Below are 21,056 nucleotides of genomic sequence, written 5' to 3'. Positions count from 1 at the left end.
CCATGTACAATTCTGGGATGTTGATTACATACTGCAAATTGCACAATCATTCTCAACCTCCTTTGCTGAGTTGTTCCTCCATTATTAACACATACTCAATGCCTCTGTCTTAGGCTGGGTCCTCTAAAGACCCCAAACCAATGAAGCTTCAATATGTGTGTGTGTGTGTGTGTGTGTACACATATACACACACAAATTTATATCAAGAAATGATTCACACAGCTGTAGAAGCTGTCACGTCCAAGTTTGGAGAGATTCCCTGCATCAGATCCTAGCCTGGAGGCTTCTACTGACTCACACAGCTGCTAAGGCTCATGAGCCCAACATTTGCAGGAAGAGGACAAGCTGGCTTCAGAAGTGAATGAAACCAAGGTCAGCAGATCAGGCTTGCGGCTTGCGGAGGCAAATGAATCCAAGGTCGACAGGTCAGATGATAGGCTACTGATGACTGTCTAGGATTGGCAGGCAATATGGCAACCTGTTGGTTTGCAGTCAACAAAGCCAGATACAGGATCCAGAGACAGCAAAAATCAGCAAGCTTTTCCACAGTGACCATTTATATTGGAATCAGTCCACACAGAGCCTTCTTTCAATTAACTGCCTCAAGGCTGTGCTCTGAGGAAGGGTGCTGCCTCTCACCCTAATCTTACAACTGATAGGGTGCTCATAGTAGATCCCATTATAGAGCTGACTGCATTGACTATATTGGGTTAGGTCACATCATAAGGGATTATGAGGTTTTAAATGCCAAGCAACTGAGACTCCTGGCCCAGCCAAGTTGACACAAAACCTAACTATCATATACCCTGTCAGATTCTAATAGTTCAAGTTGCTGTCCTCAATTTGATCCCATATATATATATAGTTCTTAAAGTGGTATAATGCTCAAAGCAGATATGTTTTACCTTAAGCTAAACTATTAATTGGCTTTAAAAAGTTATCAGGTGCTATAGTTTTGGGGGGATTGTCTCAGGGTAATAGTGTAATGGGTTTATCCAGTGTTCAGGGCTCCAGACAGTCTATTATCTATGAGAATTTGAAATTCTGTCCTCTATTTTCCTCCCTTTTGATCAGTATTTCTCTGTAGACTATTTGTTCAAAATTTCAATAATGATAGGTAGGCACCATCCAATTCTGGTCTCATGACAAAGCTGGATATTTTTCTTGGAGGCAATCCACCACATATTTCATTTCTTCCTACTACTCTGGATTCATTTTCATTTCCTTCCTCCAAGTGAAGTAAAATAAAAATAACTTAGGAGAACGAACAGTCAACTCTGAAACGTAGAACAAAGGAGCACAAGCTTTGGCAAGAATTACTGCATACCCCCAGATAATGTTTTATGTTTTGTGCAAATGAAGTTATATGTATTTCTAAATGTAAGCGTGATCCCAAGCCCATGAAGAAATAAAATTGTCAACATAGGACATTATGGATTATTCTACAATAAAAGCCTGGCTAGTGCAAACACAATCAGTAACCTCCTAATAAAGGAAGAAATGACTGAAGTTGTCAAGTACTTCATTTGACTGGAATCCACAAGTGGGAACCGTAGAAGCAACAATTAAGAAATCAAACAACATGTTGTATTGGCCAAATATGCTGCACAAGGCCTCATTAAAGTGTTGAAGAATAATTCCCTCTGGATGTTTGAACAATTGAACTAGTTGATCCTCTTATATGTAAATGATGTGCAGAAAAAACTGTAAAAAAATGTAACTTTGAGGACTAAGGAGAGCCAGGTATTTTCAATTGCCTCATATGCTTGTAAAATTGAAAAATGAATAAGAAAGAATAAAGAACTGATGCATTTCAACTATGCATCAATATCTGAAAACTAGAATTTGGCAAAGGACTGGCCACCCGACAAAGAATATTGAAAGTACTGTGGAAGGCCAGAAAAACACACAAATCTGCTTGGAAAAAGTACAGCCGGAATGCTCTTTAGAAGTAAAGGCAGCCAGGCTCCACCTCACATACTCTGGACATTGTCAAGACAGACCAGTCCCTGGAAAAAGATATCATGTTTGGTAAAGCAGAGGGTCAGCAAAGAAGATGAAGACCTTCCACGGGACAGATTGATACAGTGGCTGTACCCCTGGACTCAAAAGTGAAAACTGTGAGGATGGTGCAGGACTGGACAGTTTTGTTCTGTTGTATATAGGGTTCCCACGGGTCGGAATCCCCTCGGCAGCAGCTAACAGCAAACCACAGTGTCAAAGCCAAGCACTTACTGCTCTAAGGAAAGTGTCTTACAGGCACTACCTCAAGATTCTGGCTCTGGGGGGCAGAAAACACGCGTGAAAAGTGAAACGATTTGAGTCCCACCACCCCTCCTTCTGGTCCTCTGATAAAGATTTTAATAAGTAATGAAATGAGAAGCTTATAAAGTAGAGGGAGGAGAAAGACATAAAGCTGTGGTTCGAGAAAATACCCAGGCTGGCTTTCCCAGAGGTCTGCTTCTTCTTCGGAACTAATGAAAGCACGGCAGGAATCCAAGCCCGTGTCTGCTCCACGGGACACGGTTATATCCAAACCGCTTCCAGGAGACAGCTCACCCCACCTATGCATTGCCCAGCGTAATGAAAAAAGAATTCCATTGTGATGGACACACCACCGGATCCTCAACCTAAGGCGCCTAATATTTTTCCAAATTGTAGTTTTCCAGACCTGTACTGCCTTATTAACTGTGAAAGGTTCACCTGCCCACGCCCACCCCCAGAGACTATTGAATAAAGCATGCAAAAGAGAACTTCAGAATGTCATGGCCTACCACCTTGAGTATCTCTACATTGTTTCTTTGGAGACTTTTATCTATATGTATAGATCTTATATTAAATCGGAGTGGCATTTGGGCTACAGAATTCCGTTTGAAAGCCACAGTCCTCTGGGTCCATAAGCAGGAGGCTCATGAAATGTAGAGTCACTACCCACAATCTGCTCTGGTCCTTTGCCAAACTGTCACTGTATGCAGCGAGAGCAAACGCCTGTCCAAAAAGCCAACAAACTAGCCTGACCTTTGTCCTGGTGTGGCGGGGTGGGCCCCGGTGACAGCGGGCTAATTCATCACTGTGAGGACCTTAGGTTGTGCCACTGACCACCCAACCTACTGTCCTGGAAGGAGGTGGCAGTTAATCACTTCCTTAAGCAACACGGATGTGGAAACAGGCCTGATTGTTGCTCCCTGACCAGCATTACCTCCCCACCCCCAACCCCCTGCCCCCAGCAGTGACTGTTATCATTTTGCCTTCTTCCCAGACGGCTGGGTTTCAAGAGATTCTGACCGAGGTGGAAATTTTAGCGGTGATTGTGGGCTGCCTGTGTCATGACCTCGACCACAGGGGAACCAACAATGCCTTCCAAGCTAAGTAAGTGTTCTAATTGTTGTTCTTTTAATGCATTTGCCTTCTGTGCAGAGCCAAAGGTGACGGGTGCTAAAGAGTAAAGCATTAATTTCTGGCATCCGAGGCCAAGGCCACGCAGGCCCGGGCGTGCGTGTCACGGGGCCCATCCATCTTTATAATTCCCTATTCTTCTTTTAATTGCAAATGTGCCCTTCATGTCATGCTTGTTGATTTGGTCTGTCTCTGTTGACTTCAGTCAGATAACAAAGCTCAGTTTTTTAAAAAAACCCCCCCCCTGATCTTTCCTGGAATAGTCGCTCTCATGGCATTGTGGGTTTCTGCAAACTGTGACTCTCAGAATCCAGCTCTGGGACTGCTAAAATAGAATGGTTCTTCGGGAACTTTATGGAGCAAAATATCTCTGGCTGCCCCCAGTTGAATCTCTTCCTGGGAGTCTGGCTGTGGAGTCCTCAATAAACCGCAGGAAGGTCAATGGCACACAGGAGGACAGTCTCTGCCCCTCCCTGCCCGTACTCCCCCAGAAACAGGGCGAGGAAGCAAAGGAACCACAGAGGAGCTGGGCGTGTGTGGGCAACTGTCTGCTGAGGCGTCATCGATGCCACAGGAAGTTGTAGGCTCTCAGGACTAATCGGCACAGGGTCGGCAGTTTGGCATGATCAGCTGCCCATGGAAGGAAGACAGCTGTCTACTCCCGTAACCCATCAAGGGTTACGGTCTCAGAAAGCCGCAGGAGCAGTTCCACCCTGTCCTGTAGGGTAGCTATGAGTCAGCATCGAGTTTGGATTTGGGGGAAGCAGTTAACCCAGAGGTTGGTGGGTAGAATCCACCCAGAAGCACCCGGTAAGAAAGGCCCCTTCTCCCTACAGAGCACAAGCCCACCTGACACACGTGGGGACCGTATCGGAGTCAACGTGAGGGCAGCTGGCTCTGTAAGCGAGTCCTTCTGGTCAGGATAAGCCACTGTTCTGGTGGCTCATGTGGTGGCCAGGGCGATAGGATTCCTGACTCCTATGGTGGAGGGGGGGGTTTCAGTTTGGACAGTTGTCCCACAGAATGAAATGGGAAGTCGGAGTCTGGAGAGAAACAGGTTGGTGAGAAACTAGTCAGGGAAGGATGTCAACAAAGCAGGAAGACTAACTTCCGTATAATGTACTTCGAAACCCGCAGAACGAGCCTCCCTCTAGAATCTGAATCTCTTAACGTCCCATTAGACAACAACAGGCTCCTTGCAACCCGCCACTCTTTACGTTCCTGGTTCCTCCGAGCACCGATCCCCCGACCCTCTGGGGCGTACTGTTCTGGACCTTACATTTGTCCTGGGTCCAGCCAACAAAGGCTGGCTTTGTGTCACTCTCTGCCCGCCGTGGATCCCGCAGCCCATCACACCAACCCACCCTTCTCAAGACCCTCAATTGTCTCCACCCTCTTAACTTCTTGGGCCGTGAGCTCCCCCAAAGCAGCCCTGGTTCAATGGAACGATTCCACTTCTCACTTCTCCACCTCAAAAGCTTCATGAGACGATGCCACCATGATGAGACTTGGGAGCACCCCAACATTATGTTCTACCTGCTCAGCTGGGCACTCAGTACTCCCCAGCATGCTCTCTGTGCTCCTCCCTGGCTTCTGCTCCCATTGCTCTCAGCAGCTTTTAGCACCAAACGCTCTCTCTTCCGACACCACCTCGTGCTCCACCACCTCCCTCGTCCCACCCAGCGGATGACCTCGCCTCCTACTTCGCAGAGAAAATTAAGGCCATCAATTGAGAACTCCCTCCATCTCCTCCCTGACCACCTGCACACTTCTCTCTCTGCCCCCGGCCTCCGAGCTCAGAGAGAGGGCTGTGCCCCTGTCCTTCGCAGCAAATCCCTCCTGCTCTCCTCGTTCCCTTTCCTGCCTCTCCTCGAGCTTCCCTTTTTACTGACTCTTTGCACCCTACTCACAGGAACAACTCTCCCTCCCTTGTCGTGAGGGAAAAGGGCGGGGGGTGGGGGGAGCCCTCAATCCCCACTTGTCCCTCTATCTACTCATCTATTTCTCTTCCTGGCTTCAAGGTCAAGCTTCTTTGTAAAGCTGTCTATGTTTCCTGCATTCATTTTCCCCCGTGGTTTTCCTCCCACACAGCTTTAGGTTCCACCTCACCAAGAAAACTGTCCTCGGTGATGCGGCCCACAGTCCCTTGCCCAAAGCTGTTGGAACCTCTGCTGGCCTTCTTTCTTGATGTTTTTAGGCATGAGACACCTTTTACCACTCCTTCTTCCCCGAAATGCTCTCTCTTCCTTTACCTCACTGAGAAAGGATTGCCCTCCGCCTTTACAGCCTTTCCTTCTCTGTCTGCCAAAGACATCTGCCCTCTGCCCACACCTTCCCAGGGGAGGTTCTCTTCCCTCCTCTCCTGCTCTGCGTGGCCTTCATTCAGGTCCTCCACCCATCTGCAGCTAACCTCGACTGAACTCCATAGAGCTGGGCGACAGTGCTGTGCTGTGCTTATTCCCAGGCACGTGTTCCAACTCCCCGAGGAACATCTCCTGTGGGAAGTCCCACCATCACTTCAGGCTCCATCTTCCCTTTCAAACCTGTCCCTCTGCCTCTTAGGCACTATCTCAGCCAAAGATTTTATTTCAGCTCTCTTAATGCAGCTTTTCAATAAAGATATAAAACTCTGATTATTAAAAACAGTTTGTAACTTTTCACAGATTGTTATAAAGCATAGGTTTAAAAGACGCAGGTTTCATGCTGTAAGTTAGATCATTCCCGTTATGAAGAATAAACCATAAATGTGAGTCTGAAAAGTCCCTAATTTTGGGTTCTTGTGTGCATTCCATTTTTTGTGTGCTTTAAGTATTCCTTTCTCTCAGACCCATGGGGTCGTTGTTAGTGTGTTTTCCTCTAGCTCTCCCTCTCTGGACCCTTACCGACCTACCGCATCATCATGAAGAAGAGCTAGTCATGCTGTGTGTCTGTAAAGACACAGGAAGCCCCTGTGTGTTCTGGTCACAGTGACGTGCACAATAACTTAGATCCAGATACCAGTGATCCCCTCCCCAGGAGGAGAGAGAGAGAGACTACATATTCCACTAAAAGTAGTAGCTCTGATTACTAATTGACCCCTCACCTGTTTGGACCAAGAGGAGACACTACATCAAAACCAGGCCAATCATATTTTGTCTCCCATGAGGGCGAGCTTGTCTTTCCATGGTATTTTAGTCAAATTACTGTGAGGATCCAAGTTACAGGCCCATGTAGACTTGGGAGCTGAGGCTGACGTTTTGGGAAAACCATGATGGTCGCATCCCAAGAGGACAAGAGAAACACCAAGTTCAGCCTGCAGAGAAGAGAGGCGAAGGAAGCAGAAATTCAGCGGGAAGCAGGAAGGAGAGGCGGACAGCCCGAGGGAACGCAGGCGTTCTGCATCTCTGCTACTTACAGAAGAGTTAGCCGTTCTCGTGAACACTGGGCTCCCTTGGAGGCCTAGGTCACATTTAACCAAGCTGGTTCTACTGCACGTTCCTTAGATGATGAGGAAAAGAACCAGTTATTTGTTGTTGACTGTGTTTCAATCCCTCACCGACACCCCTGTGAGGGATAGGTAATTTTAACTGTTTTCCAGGAGAAAACCAAGCCGGAGAAAAATCAGGAACCTGCCCAAATTGATACATTTTGTAGAATGTGAACTAGCTGAGGTTTGGATTGGGGGCTGTAGGATTTCAATATTCTTTCTGTAGCCACTGCACCATACTCTCCTCCATGGTTTGTGATACCTGGTTTGGACCTATTGACTCCTAGAGTGTATTGCCTGACTTGCTGGCTATGTGAGCTCTGGAACGCTGTAACATCTTTTTACATTAGCAATTAAAGACATGGAATCATGAATTTCATGACTTGCAGGCATATCTTTCAAAGCCTTACTTTTACAAAAATGAGACTGAGATCCTCTATGGTTGGAATTGTGTTCCCCAGGAGGGTATGTTGAAGTCCTAACCCCCATACCTGCAAATATGACCTGTTCAGAAACAGAGGGTTTATTTTGTGAATGAGGTCATACAACACTAGGGTGGGTCCTAAAACTAATCTCTTCTGAGTGATTTCTTATAAAAAGAGCAGAATAGACACACATACACAAGGTGGATGGCAAATGCCAAGTGAAGAAAGATCTTCAACCAGAGAAGGAATGCCCAGAGGTTACCAACAAGAAAGGACTCTCCCTGGAACCAATGCCCAGCTTTGAACTTTCAGCTTCTAAAACCGTGAGACACTAAATTCTGTTTTTTTAAAGCTACTCACTTGTAGCTTTGTTTGTCTGTTTGTTTCTGGTTATGATAGCACAAACTAAAATAGTCCCAAAAATCTCAGGTTGCTTATATAAGATTGAACAAGTTTTAGACATGGTCCCCCCCAAAAGCAAACTTTTTGCCAGTGAGTTTATTACAACTCACAGCAGTGTCATTTGTCACAGGGTAGAACCGTCCATAGGGCTTCTGGGTCACTGGGCCATTCTTTCACAGCACTGCTGCGTGGATTTGAACTGCCCAACTATTTGGTTGGTAGCGGAGCAAAATCCACTTGCTCCACCCAAGGACTTCTTCATGCATCTCACGTAGATAGTAGGTCACTAATACTACAATTCAACTTTTATTTAATTTTATTTAATTTTTCATATCTTCATGCCACATTGGGCTTTCTACTCTCATAAACAGTTACAGCCTCAGAAACCCACAGGGGTTGCCAGGAGGCAGCGATGACTCCACAGCAGTGAGTTTGGTTTGGTTTGGGCTCCTGCCATGTGGTCGAATCTATCTGCCTCTTTCAAAATAGCATGATGTATTTCCTCAAGGCAAATGATCTTGCATACAATGTATCCCAAGCTACCCAACTCATAGGTGTCCATCAGTCCTCTCTCTGCCTAATGGAAGCACTTTGGAACTTGGGACAATTCATACCACCACCACCACCCCTCCCTAGTTAAGATTACCTTCAATAGGGGATGCTGACAGACTCCATTTGACATTATGGTAAAGGAAAACCTCTCCCCATCGGGTTGATTTGGACCCCGCAGAACTGACTAGAATTGAGGGTCCAAAGCTGGAAGCTTTACAGAAGCCTACTGCCCTGTCCTTCTCCCTTGGAGTGACTGGTAGATTTGATCTTCCAACCTTTCCGTCATCCCTGAGCACTTAACCACTGTGCCACCAGTACCTGGACAGTGAAGGGATGACCTTTCCATTGACCAGAATAATATGTATTGAATGAGTGTGCCACTGTGTGAAAAAAAAACCTAAAAAGGAGTCTCCAGCCTGTCCTACTCCCCCAAATATGGGTGATTTCTATGAGCGTGGCATGGTGGGAGACATTGTGGCAAGACTGTAGCAGTGTAATAAACAGCCCCTTCCCTTAAAGTATATTCACTGTCTCGTTCCAGCCGTTTTAGTTGGTTAGGGAGTGGGCTTTAAATGCTCCAATTATTACGTGACAAAGGGAAAGCTGTCTTTTTTTTTTTAAGTATAAGGCTATAAAGAAACAGGAGACCTTTAACAAGGGACAGATTACGATATAAAGTGCAAACTGCCTCCACAATAAAAGAGTTGTGACTTTAGTTAGCAGGTGCATGATTGAGCCTCTTAGCCTTTCTGATCAGTGAACCTGCACATTCTCATATTTTAGTCTTAATTTTAAAGTACTGGCGTGCATGCATTGAGAGATCCGTGGGCAGAGAGAGCAGTATCATCCCAGGGCTTTGAAATGGCTCTGTTCCCACCTCTTGCCTGTTTTCTCCAGGGGCGGCGTTTCTCACTCATCCCCCCTCTCCATTACAGCTGCCCCTGATGATTAAGTATCAGCACCAAGCAGCTTTGCAGCATATTCTCCTAGGAGACTTCTTCTATTCATTTCCAGCATAATCTCTTATGCTCATTTCTTGGGAATGAACACCCATCTTGTCGCTTTCGGCCAGGTCCCAGAAGTGAAATACTGGGGCACATTAATCTGCAGTGACAGCCTAATCCCATTCCTCGCCACCTCCCGACAATTCTCCATTTCCTAATTACCTTTCAGAGTTTTCCTTTTGAAAGTTTCCTTACAGCCGTGGCTGCACGTGGCCAGCATGTATCTTTTTAGAAGAGAATATTCATATCTAGGGAGGTTTATGAAGGCACTTCCCTTCTCCAAGCTGACTCTCGGGCCATAGGGAAGGGATTTCCACTCTGACTTTTCTTTGGAATGTGCTTCTAGCCCGGGCGCCCTCTGAGCTCCTTGGTTGGACCGACCTCATCAATAATGCGCAGGGGAAGGAAGCGCATGCAGAAGTGCAAGTGTGGGGTTGTCTCTCTCCATCTTCCTTTCTCCCACAGTTATCTTGCCCCACACATTTTCACAAGGTTTGCTCGTGCCAACACGGTCAGTTTGAGGGATACGCCGCAGGCAATTAAAATGAAGTTTGGTGGTAAAGCCCAATTTGATTTGGATCTACTTTACCCGAGAAATTGAAAAACAGCCTTTACACAAAAAATATCACCCGAGAGATGTACACCTTTATAAAAAGTGGTTTTGCGATCAAATAAGATGAAATAATACTGTGTTTTCAATTTCCCTCCTGCAGTATCCCCACACGGATTAATACCTCTGAGAAGTCCAGTAAAGAAATAACCATGGCATTACTGGAGCTGGGGGTGCAAGGATCCAGATGGCATCCCCCCCCCCCCCCGCCCCCCACAGTGTCAGAGGAAATGACACAAAAATTACCCCCTGGTGGCTGTGGCAAGTGGAAGTGGCAGGCAGGGCAATGTCTCAGGGGAAGGGACTACCAACGCAGTGTTGTCACTGAGTTTGGGATCATCCTAGTGTGATAATTCACCACACACACACACACACCAGTGCCGGTGCAGGCAGGGGGCGCCACAGAGCCCACCAGTGGAAGAAGATGACAAGCTTTGCCATGAACAATGGGTGACGAGAGCAACTTTTTTCTTTCTTTCTTTTTTAAAAATCATTTTACTGGGGGCTTGTACAATTCTTATCACAATCCATACACACATCCATTGTCAAGATTTTTGTACATTTGTTGCCATCATCATTCTCAAAACATTTGCTTTCTACTTGAGCCCTTGGTATCACCCCCTCCTTTTCCCCCTCCCTCCCTGCCCCCCACCTCCATGAACCCATGGTAATTTGTAAATTATTGTTATTTTGTCATGTCTTACACTGTTCCGATGTCTCCCTTCACCCACATTTCTGTTGCCCATCCCCCAGGGAAGGGGTTATATGTAGATTCTTGTGATCAGCTCCCTCTTTAGGAGGAAGGGCCAGGGGGACCAGAAAGAATGGGCAGAGCCAGACTCCTCCCCCAGAGGGGGTGGGCTTGACACCAAGAATTACCACACTGGATGACTCCAATGCTAGTAACGTCACTGGAAACCCCAGCATTTTCCAAACGTCTTTGACCATGGAGCCCTTTTTATTGCTGCCATTTACTCTACAGAATACTTCTTGATAAGCCTGTCCTAATAGACACATTGTCATTAATGTTTTGCTGTTTGTAGCAAGTCCTGCTGATGACTGTGGGCTTCACGCGTGGCTGTAGGAAGCCAGCATTATAGAAGGGTAGATATTGACAGCGATGACTGTGAACCACAGCCTGAAGCGCCACGAGGGTTTGCAGTCTGAGAAGATCTCAGAGACCAAGTCTCATCACGTAAACAAGGGAGCTAGGGAGAGATGGAAGCATTCTTGCTTACAAGACTTTACCCTAGAAAACTCAAAGCCCAGCTTTAGTATCATGCTCTGTTTAATGTGTGCTCCTTGTTGGCAGAAGGTGAGAATTGATGGTGCGAGCTTAGCCAGAGAAGCCTCCAGCACAACGATAGATGGGGGGGTGGGAGGGGGGACTGTTGGGATGTTCACATAAGGTTTGAGACACACCCCCACCCCTAAGATCCATGCTGGTGTCCACAACCCTGGGACCTACCATGCCAACTCCTCTGAGAAGGCTCACAATAGAAGGTATTAGATCGAGTGGGAAAGAACATGAAACAAAACTCAGAATCATAAAAGAGATCCGGCCTACTGGTCAGAGAGGGTCTGGTAGGACCCCTAAGACCTTGGCCCTTCGTCATCCATCACCTCCAGGAGGGAAGCCGCCCAGGTTAAGTGGTTAGTTACCTACTTAAGATCTGAAGGGCAGCATTTACCCAAGTAAAGTGCAGAGAGTAAAGAAATGAGGGCTGGAGACAAGGAGCAAAGAGAGGAAGTGAGGTACGTTGAGCAGACTAAAATGGATGAACTGAAATGAAACGTGTATGAATCGTCAAACTAATGATTTGCTCTGTGCACCGTCCCCTCCACGCTGACATAGACTTGTGTGTGTCCCTGCTGCTTCATACCTCTGCGACTCACCACTGGCCCCTGTAGATTTTTATTGTCTGAAAAACACCCAATGAAGACCCAAAGCAAATCCCATTTCTTTGGTGGAGATGCCTGTGGGACATGCAGGAGCCAGGGTACTGGACTCCTCTTGTATCCTGACTGGTCCCTCTGCCTCGGGGTTATTTGTCATGCTCCTTGTTAGACTGTGAGCCTCTGGAGGGGAGGAGTCATGTCTTCTTTACCTTGGTATTTCACACACCTGGGCCTTGCATCATGATGGTCACTAAGACTTGTTGGTTGACTGGCTGATGGATAAATGAATGAATGAGGCACATGGTGTTTCTGTGCTTTCCCAACTTCCATCTGAATGCTTCCTGGCAAAATCTGCATACTGTCACTTGGGTGGATGATAATCATTGTGTGCAGGTGGGGAGGTGGAAGGTAGACTTGGCAGTCTTGTGAGAGGTTGAAGGCTGCTCAGAAGAGAGAGTCATATGGCTGCATTTGTACAAAAGCCAGACGACTGAGAGACCACCCTGCGCTGAAGCACAGCCCTCAAGAAGCTATATGAACATAGGGGTAGGGGTGGTAATAACAGGCATGTCATGTCCCTGTGGGCATGGGGAATGGGATAGCAGGAATGTCCCTGTGGCCATGGTGGGGGCTGGGAGGAAGGGAGTTATAACAAGCATGTCTCTGTGGAAGTGGGGGGAGAGGACTAACAGGCATGTCTCTGTGGACATGGGGGGAAGGGCATAACAAGCATGTTCCTGTGCAGCCGGCGTGTCCCCTCGTTAAAGAGGGGGAAAGGAGAAAGCATCCCCATACTCCTCCTGATATGGAAAATACAGAGCTGCGATCATCTAGCTGAGTGAACTTGAGTGGGGTCTGCTAAACCAACATGAACAAAGAAAGAGATGGCCTTTTGCATCCTGACCCTACCAGTGGCCCCGCTATCAGGATTCATAGGAGCAAGTAAATGAGGTGCATCTGAGCATGGCTGTGACCAGAACGAGGCGGCAGGAAAGAGCTGCAGTCACGATTCTAACACAGGCATCCTGAGTGAACCTGCGAAATCTATCACCGCTGACGGTCGACTCGGTGGAAATGAAGACTGAAGTATCAGAAATGTGTGTTAAAATAATCCCTCTCATTGAGTTAGCAAAAGACAATCTAATGTAGCCAAGGGAACACTACAAAGTTGGATTCAAATCTAGACCTGGCCCTTCCCAGCTGTGTGGCCTTGGGAAGGGGCCACAATGTCACTGCAGGTTGGTTTTCTCCCGTGGAGAATCAGAAAGCAACACCTGTCTCCCTGTCATTGTCAGGATTAAATGAGGGAAATTAAATGAGGTTGGTAATATTGGTGCCTAGCGCATTTACTAATGGTAGCTATTATTGTGAGCAACATTATTATTATGAAAAATTGTTAACACCCTTATGACCATCACCGTGCCAATTTGAGGTGACTTGCTCGTGGTATGCCTTCAAGCTTATTAGCCAAGCGACTATCTTTTTGTTTGTTTGAAGCGCCTCATCCATGCAAGTGATGTGCACAAAAAATGCCTCAAAAAGCCAAAGTAGACATCACACATTTCTGAAACAGGTGCTTTTCCCCACCATGAACCCCTTTGTAGAAAAGCCATCGTTAATGTTAAATATTAATCACGATTGTTAATATTATCCTAACGAAGTTTTGCTCATGTAAGTGAAGGCAAGATTTTGAGAAATCACACATTCCTGATTAAAGTCGAGTACCTTCCTTACTACCTTTTATTTGCAGTCATCCCTACTGAACAGAACCTCGCTATCCCTCCAACACATGCCAGGCCCACCCATGAGCCCCGGATGGACTGCTCTTGGGCTGCCTGTCAGCAGGCGGGAGGGCAGTGTGTGCGTCAGGTCCCTTGCGTTGTACGTGGATGCAGTCCCTGTTCCTTTCACTCCCGGAGCAGACTGGGAGCGCCCTCTTCCCAAGGCTTCCAAGTTCAAGGCTAGTTTCCCTTCCTGTGCCTGAGGCCCCCTGGACTAAGCTGAAAGAACGCAGAACCTGGAGTTGGCCTGAGATGGTGGGATTATCGAGGGTCCCCCTTCCACATTTCAGACGCTCTAACTGCCAGCCCCAGAGCAAGGGGAACAAGAAATAAACATATCTGAACCTTTTAATTGAACATGACCGTGGTGACATTGTTGAGGCGTGGGTTGGGCTACGTGAGTAAAATTTATAGATGGCTGGAAGTCATCCGTTCAAGTATCAATGAACATTTTATTGATTTAAGATGGAAATGTCTGTTCGTATAATAGTGTCCACGCAACATCGTTCACAGGCACCTTCAAACATCTACTCGATCCCTAACAGCTGAAGTAGACACGATTGGCGTCATTTTAAAGACCAAGAAACAGGGTGTTCAAAAGGCCAAGTAACGTGGTGAACCGACTATGGACTGGAAGCAGGGAGGACCCCCCACTGAGGCATCGGGGTGACTGAGAGCAGGAAATTGCATTCGACGTGTGTCTACCTTGTATATTGTGGTTGTTAGGTGGTGTCCAGTGGGTTCTGAGTCACAGTGACCCCACGTACAACAGGGCGAAATGCCGCCTGGTCCTCCACTAGCCTCGTGGTTCCGATGCTTGAGACATCGTGGCAGCCACTGTGCCAATCCATCCTTTCACTGCCTCTCCACTTTACCAAGCATGATGTCCTTCTCCAGGGGCTGGTCTAAAGTACATGAGAAACTGCCCCGTCCTCACCAAGGAGCATCTCAGCTGTGCTTCTTCCAGGGAAGATCGGTGTGTCCTGTTGGCAGTCCGTGGTACTTTCGATAGGTTTTGCCAGCACCATCATTCACAATCGTTGCTTCTTCTTCTGTCTTCCTTATTCAGTGTCTAAAGTTTACAGACGGATGATCCAGTTGAAAACACCACGGCATAGGGCAGGCGCACCTTAGCCCTCAAAGTCACATCCTTGCTTTCCAACACTTTAAAGAGTCTTGCCATGCAGTGTTTGATCTCTTGACTGCTACTTCCATGAGCCTTGAAAGTAGAGCTACGCCAGGCAAAAACCTTCCATCTTGTCTCCATTTAACCTGCTGTTGTTGCCTGTTGGTCCAGTTGTGGATAGATAAAATAGTTTCTGAATAATGTTCACATGGACTTCTCCGATGGAGAGTCAAGTACGTTGGGTCTAAGACCGCCATTAAGGGCACTCAGAAACCAAAAAGCCTGACCTAAAAATCTATCAGTCATTAACAGTGCTTTCTGCATTAACTTGTCCAGCTTTCCAGCCGTTTTACAATCAGACAGCCAACAGCGATGTCTGATACAAACAGCTGTTTTTAAAGAGGCCGTGAAAGCTGCTCGCAAAACTATGAGACAGAGCACCTGGGAGTTTGAGTGGCTTCCTTAACAAGCATTGGGAAAGAACCAGTTGCCTGCAGGTCAATTCTGACTCATGGCGCCCCCGCGTGGTCACAGTGGAAATGTGCTCCATAGGATTTTCTGAGGCAGATCCCACCCCCCACTGCCCCTGGCCGTCCCTGAGTAGATTGCCAGACCTATCTTCTGTAGCACCTGGATCCATAACCAATGCTCATGGAAGCAGCAGTCCAGAGAGCAAACACATTGGGTCAATCTGTTGCCCAAGGCCTCGTTGAAGTGTTAAAAGCAAGGATGTGACTTTGAGGACTAAGGTGCCTGACCAAAGCCAGGGTGTCTTCAGTCACCTCGTATGCATGTGAAATGTGGACACTGACTAAGGAAGGCCCAAGAGGAACCGACGTATTTGGACCGTGGCGCTGGCGAAGCAGATTGAAAGTACCCTGGGCTACTGAAAGAACAAACGGGTCTGCCCTGGAGGAAGCACAGCTGAAAGGCTCCTTAGAGGCAAGGATGGCCAAACTTTGTCTTACTTATCAGGAGAGACCAGTCCCTAGATGAGGACACCATGCTTGGTAAAGTGGAGGGGCAGCACAAAAGTGGGAGACCCTGGACAAACGGGCTTGACCCAGTGGCTGCAGCAATGGGCTCCAACAACAGAACCATTGTGAGGACGGTGCAGGCTCGGCAGGGTTTCTTTATGAGTAGGAAACGCTCACCAACCGCTCTGTGCATTGTCTCCCTTGTGTTTACGTGTTTCTGTTCCTCGCCAGTCTTCGAGGCCCTGGAGGCAGGAACTGGGTCTTATTCATCATGGCATATTCTGCAGCACCCAACCTGACACACAGAAGATTCCCCAAAAGGTTTATTTAATCGATGAGTGCACTACACATGCAACTAGCTGAGAATCTATCAGCTCATGGTCCTTTGCCAAGAGCAGGGAGAATAGTTCGATCCGCAAAGCTGGGTGTCAGGGGAGGCTGGTAGGTGAAGGGCCCTGTTCACTCACCTTCTGATCTCTTCCAGGAGTGGCTCTGCCCTGGCCCAGCTCTACGGAACCTCTGCTACCCTGGAGCATCACCACTTTAACCACGCAGTGATGATCCTGCAAAGTGAGGTACAAACCCAGTGCTCTGCGTGTCCCCTTAACAGAACACCAACAAAGCTCTTGACTTCCTGCCGCTCTTTCTTTGTAGTATTGTATCACAGGTGGATGAAAAGCAGTAGGACATTTTGCTTTAAGCCAAAACCCTGAGCCTGAAGAAGCCCTGGGTCTGTATAGCAGTTACCTGTTGGACCGCTCACCACAAGGCCAGCAGTTAAAAACAACCAGCAGGAGAGGAGACTTCCCACCACCATAGAGTGACAGTCTCAGGGACCCACAGGGGCAGTTCTACCCTGTCCCACAGGGTTGCTCTGAGTTGGAATCGACACCATGGCATGGTCTTACCTTCCTTAAGGGACACAGCAGCCTACTAAAGAAGTGACTTAGTCCAAGTGGCAAGTGTAACCCAAAGCCATTTTTCTAAAAGACGGTAGAAGCAGAATCAGGGTCAGAATGATATCCTGTGTTATATACTTTATTAAGCACAATGAAAAACACCTGACAAAACCTGTACACTGTTCCAGGAACCCAAGAGGAAAGCAAATTTTGGGAATAATGAGGGCAACAAATGTATAGATGTGCTTTACACAATTGATCTATGTATTGTGATGATCTATGTATTGTATGAGCCCCAATAAATTGATTTTAAAAAAACCAAAAAACCTGTACACTGCTGGTGGAACCAGATTAAAAGTGACATCTGCAACTCAATTTAAGACCCAAGGCCAACACTGTCTGCCTTGTTTCTCTTCGCGGCGCAATACAGGCTTTGGAAGTAATTAGGGTTTTACCCCTCTGGCTCTCTGCAGAGGACAACAGAAACCTCGGACTCTGATGGAAACATCTGAATTCAAAATGGCCAGGAAAGGGTCTGTTTCATTTTCTGCAGGCATACAGACTCTGTGTGTGTGTGTGTGTGTGTGTGTGTGTGTGTGTGGCCAGGGAGGGATCATCTGTTCCCCATTATTTGTCAGTTCTCTAACTGTGCCATTAATTATTATTATTATCATCATTAAGGCCCTGCTTCGCTGGAATAGCATCATTAAATAGGGAGGGTTTTCCCTCCAGCCTATCCTGACAGAGCCTGACCTTTGCAATATCACGAAAGCCTTCAGCCTCATAAAGGGAAGTCCACACTGGGAACATGGGAAGGGCAAACCTTCTGGGGGCCACGTATTTGCAGGCGGAACAGAACCCCAAGGTGTGGACTCTCAGGAACCCTGAGGGGAACCAGCAGCTTGGCATCTGTGGCTCTGGCATTGCCCAACCAAAGCCATGTTTGATCCGAGTGCAGCCCAGGCGGGAACTGGGGAACCAAGGGCCTGCCCGTGAGATGCCCTTTCCGTACCGGGATGGGTGTTCACCTCCAACTCTCAAAAGCCCACCTTTGTGCGCAAGCATTGTCAGGCTTCCTCTGAATGTCATTTGTGCCTTTGGAGACTTCCTGAGTTAAAACCATATTAGTCTCACCTGACTCATTTAATCAAGAGGCAGTTGTGAGAATAAAATAAGGGAATACTGCATGTTTTAAAATCAGGAAAGGTGTGCATCAGGTTTCTAGCCTCTCACTGGACTTAGTCAATCCTCAGAGAAGCTGGATTATAGGAACAAGTATGCAGCATCAGGTTTGGAGGAAGCTTATTAACAATCTGCAAGATGCAGGTGACAAAACTTTGCTTGCTGAAAGTGAGGAGGACTTGAGTCACTTGCTGATGAAAATCAAGGATTTCTACCTTCAAGGTGGATTCTGGATCAATGTTAAAAACAGAACAAAAACAAACTTCTCACAACTGGACCAATAGGAAACATCATGATAAGTGGAGAACAGATTGAAATTGCCAAGGATTTCATCTTGCTTGGATCCACAGTCGATGCTCATGGAAGCAACAGTCAAGAGATCAAACACTGCCCAAGACCTCTTTGAAGTGCTGAACATCAAGGATGGAACCTTGTGGACTAAGGTGCGCCTGACCTAAGCCTTGCTATTTTCAATGGCCTGGTTTACATATTAAAGTGGGCCATTGAATAAGGATGACTAAACAGAAATCGATGTGTTTGAATTATGGTGTTGGTGAACAAGATTAAGTGCCATGGACTGGCAAAAGAATAAATAGGTATGTCTTGAAAGAAGTACAACCAGAATGCTCCTTAGAGGCAAGGATGGTGAGGTTTCTCAACAGTTTATACATGGTGTCAGGAGAGGCCAGTCCCTAGAAAAGGCTATCGTGCTTAGTAAAGCAGAGGAGCAAGAGGGATTGACCCAGTGGCTGCGACAATGGGCTCCACTATCAGCACACTTGGGAGGACGGTGCAGGGCTGGGCAATGGCAGTTCTGTTGGACATGGAGGCTCAATGACTCAGAACCAGCTCGATGACAATAAGAACAACATACAAGGTAGAGGACCATCTAAGATGGTCTCCAGCTCTCAGCCACACTGAGGCCTCAGTGGGGATCCTTCCTGCATTTGGAAACAATGTTTATATGGTGCCTAACAACAGCAGCGGCCCCACACACGGCGCCTTGGCTGCCCTTCATGGTGGTGTTCACTAAGAAGAACGGAGAATAGGAACGGGGCTGCCCACTGAGCACCTTGGATGCACTGGGCACCTCATGCCTCACCCACCGGCCTCCACGGCCCTGCCCATCAGGAAGGCAGAAAGACAGTGTTAATGTCGCCACACTTAACCGTACGTGGGGACGGAGATGGAGAGGTGAAACCGCTTTGCTGACGGCCAAACAGCCAGTTGGTTGTCCCAGACTGTCTGCCCGCATTTGGCTTCCTTCCCATCAGTGCGGCACTCACCCTTTCCCTGAATAGACTAGGAACCTTTATCTGGGAGACTTCAATCTATTTAACAAACCCACAAAGCCCTGTGGAAGGCCTATTTGCATAGAAACAATACATTGGTTACAAATTAACTTTTTTCCCCCCTTCAGGCAGTCCGACTGACTCTCTCACTGGTTCCGTTGTTGTTGTTAGATTTTCTTAAGTAGAGTTCTACTTCTCATACTGCCGTGTGACAGAGTACAATTGCCCCTGTAGAGCGTTCTAGGGTGGAACCTTTACTGGAGCCAACTGAGAGGTCTCATCTCCCTTTTAGCTGCTAATTGGATTCAAACTACCTAGCTTCCGGTTAGGAAGTGAGCAGTAACCACTGCACCACCAAAATCCAAGACCGAGGGCAGTCACTGAGTCCGTTCCAAGGCGCAGTGAGTCTGTTGCACAAAGCAGAGCTGCCCTGGGGGTTTATGAGCCCTGTATCACGATGGGGTGGGACAGCCTTGTCTTCCTCTTGCAGAGCCACCCGTGGATCTGAACCTACGACCTGTGGCTGACAGCTCAATGCATAACCCACCACGCCCCCAGGGTTCCTGGGCTCTCTCTCGGTGTCCTTCAAAAGTAGTAAAACGCGCTCCTTCACAAAATAATAAGAATCCTCAAATTCAGACCAATTTTCTTTTTCGTTCTCAAATGATTTGACTATATCGCACCACGTATGTTGGCCCCACGTCTTCCACTGGGAGAAGTGGGGGATGGAGCCGGGTCCAAGGGGCGGCCTTTCCAAGAACTTCACTTTTCTCCAGACCCCGAAAAACAGTAGCCTGTGATTGATCTGGGGCAAGGCTCCGGCGGAGAAACCCTGCCAGAATGATGATGAGGCATTCCTTTAGTTATTTGTCTTCAGCCTAATGGCAGAATTAAGCGTCTGGAAGGGTTCATTTGAAAATTATTATTAATATTGGACCCGGTCCCAGGTGAAACCAATGTACTCTACTGTTAAGGAGTGGCGGGCTCCTCCAAAGGTAAATTAACTCCTGGGGCAGATGATCATCGTGTGGCGCATCGAGAGCGCATTCACTAATTGATATTCTGGTTCTGCGAGAGAATTAATTTCCCTCTCCTCGGAGAACAGTTCTTTCTCAGTCACAGGGGCCCCTCCCTTCTCCACCATCTTCTGGCTCTCAATACAAGGTCCCAAATTTGTCCAGCTCCCCAGCCATATGCTCATGAGCTTGGAGTTCAGACTAAATAGCTCTGAGGAAGAAAAGTCCAAATCGTGGAGCTGCCTCATGAAGTTATAACAAAGTTTGATGAACCCGATGGCGTGTGCTTTTCAACGGTGGAGGTGTATTTGCAGGTTTTCCTGGGCAAATTGGGGTCCGCGGCGCCAAGAACAAGGCCATATATATCACTGATCACTTCCCTGCATTTACACTGCCACCCATTTCATTACGGCATACCTGAACAACTCAAACTCAGGGGTCTCACTGATGATGGGGGCCCAAACTTTTTATTGGTGGTGGTTTTGTGTAGGGGCTGTCCTGCACATTGCAGTAGCGTGGTTAGCAGTGTCCCTGGTGCTACCCATAGGATACCATAGCACCCTCCCGTAGTGAGACAGCAGCCACCAATCTCCACTCACTGCCAAATATCCCAGAGGAGGCAAAAACTGATCCCTGTTGAGAAGCTCTGTTCTAGTGGAATGCGTGTCCTCCTCCTTAGAGTCACTTGTTCCCTGTGCAAAGTATTTCCAAAATGTCAACTTAAATTCTAACACGTAAGACCAGTAATTACTTCAGGGTCAGAAAGACTCCCCCAAAGTTTTTCCAACCTCTCTTCTTAGTAATGAGCTGGAATTGTCAGCACAAACATTTCCACGGTAAAGTAAGGTCAACCATTTCCAGAGTTGCCTCTTCAAAATAGAATGCAGTGTGCCAGACTGTGTGCTCTTGGTTTGCTGTTGACCAGGGCATCTATTTGTATGTTCACACACTCAGCTTTTGTAAAGATGATGGTTATCATAGCCCCAACACCCCCCTTTTTTTAATACAGCGGGGGCGGGGGGGGGGGGG

At 47.3% G+C, this 21,056-nt stretch overlaps 1 protein-coding gene across 1 annotated transcript in view; it reads left to right on the top strand.

The window, feature by feature from the left end:
- The window catches only part of PDE11A (phosphodiesterase 11A), a 441,211-nt gene that overhangs the window by 343,972 nt on the left and 76,183 nt on the right, over nt 1-21,056 (top strand). Inside the window, exons 13-14 of the mRNA XM_004701714.1 lie at nt 3,260-3,369; nt 16,123-16,208. Of these exons, the coding sequence (XP_004701771.1) occupies nt 3,260-3,369; nt 16,123-16,208 (196 nt within the window). The remainder of the gene's footprint in view (nt 1-3,259; nt 3,370-16,122; nt 16,209-21,056) is intronic.

The sequence above is a fragment of the Echinops telfairi genome, unplaced genomic scaffold (genome assembly GCF_000313985.2).
Source record: "Echinops telfairi isolate 266 unplaced genomic scaffold, ASM31398v2 ScPeMD7_3;HRSCAF=10, whole genome shotgun sequence".
NCBI lineage: Eukaryota > Metazoa > Chordata > Mammalia > Afrosoricida > Tenrecidae > Echinops > Echinops telfairi.
The sequence above is the reverse complement of the archived record's forward strand: the minus strand, read 5'-3'. Positions and strand labels throughout refer to the sequence as shown.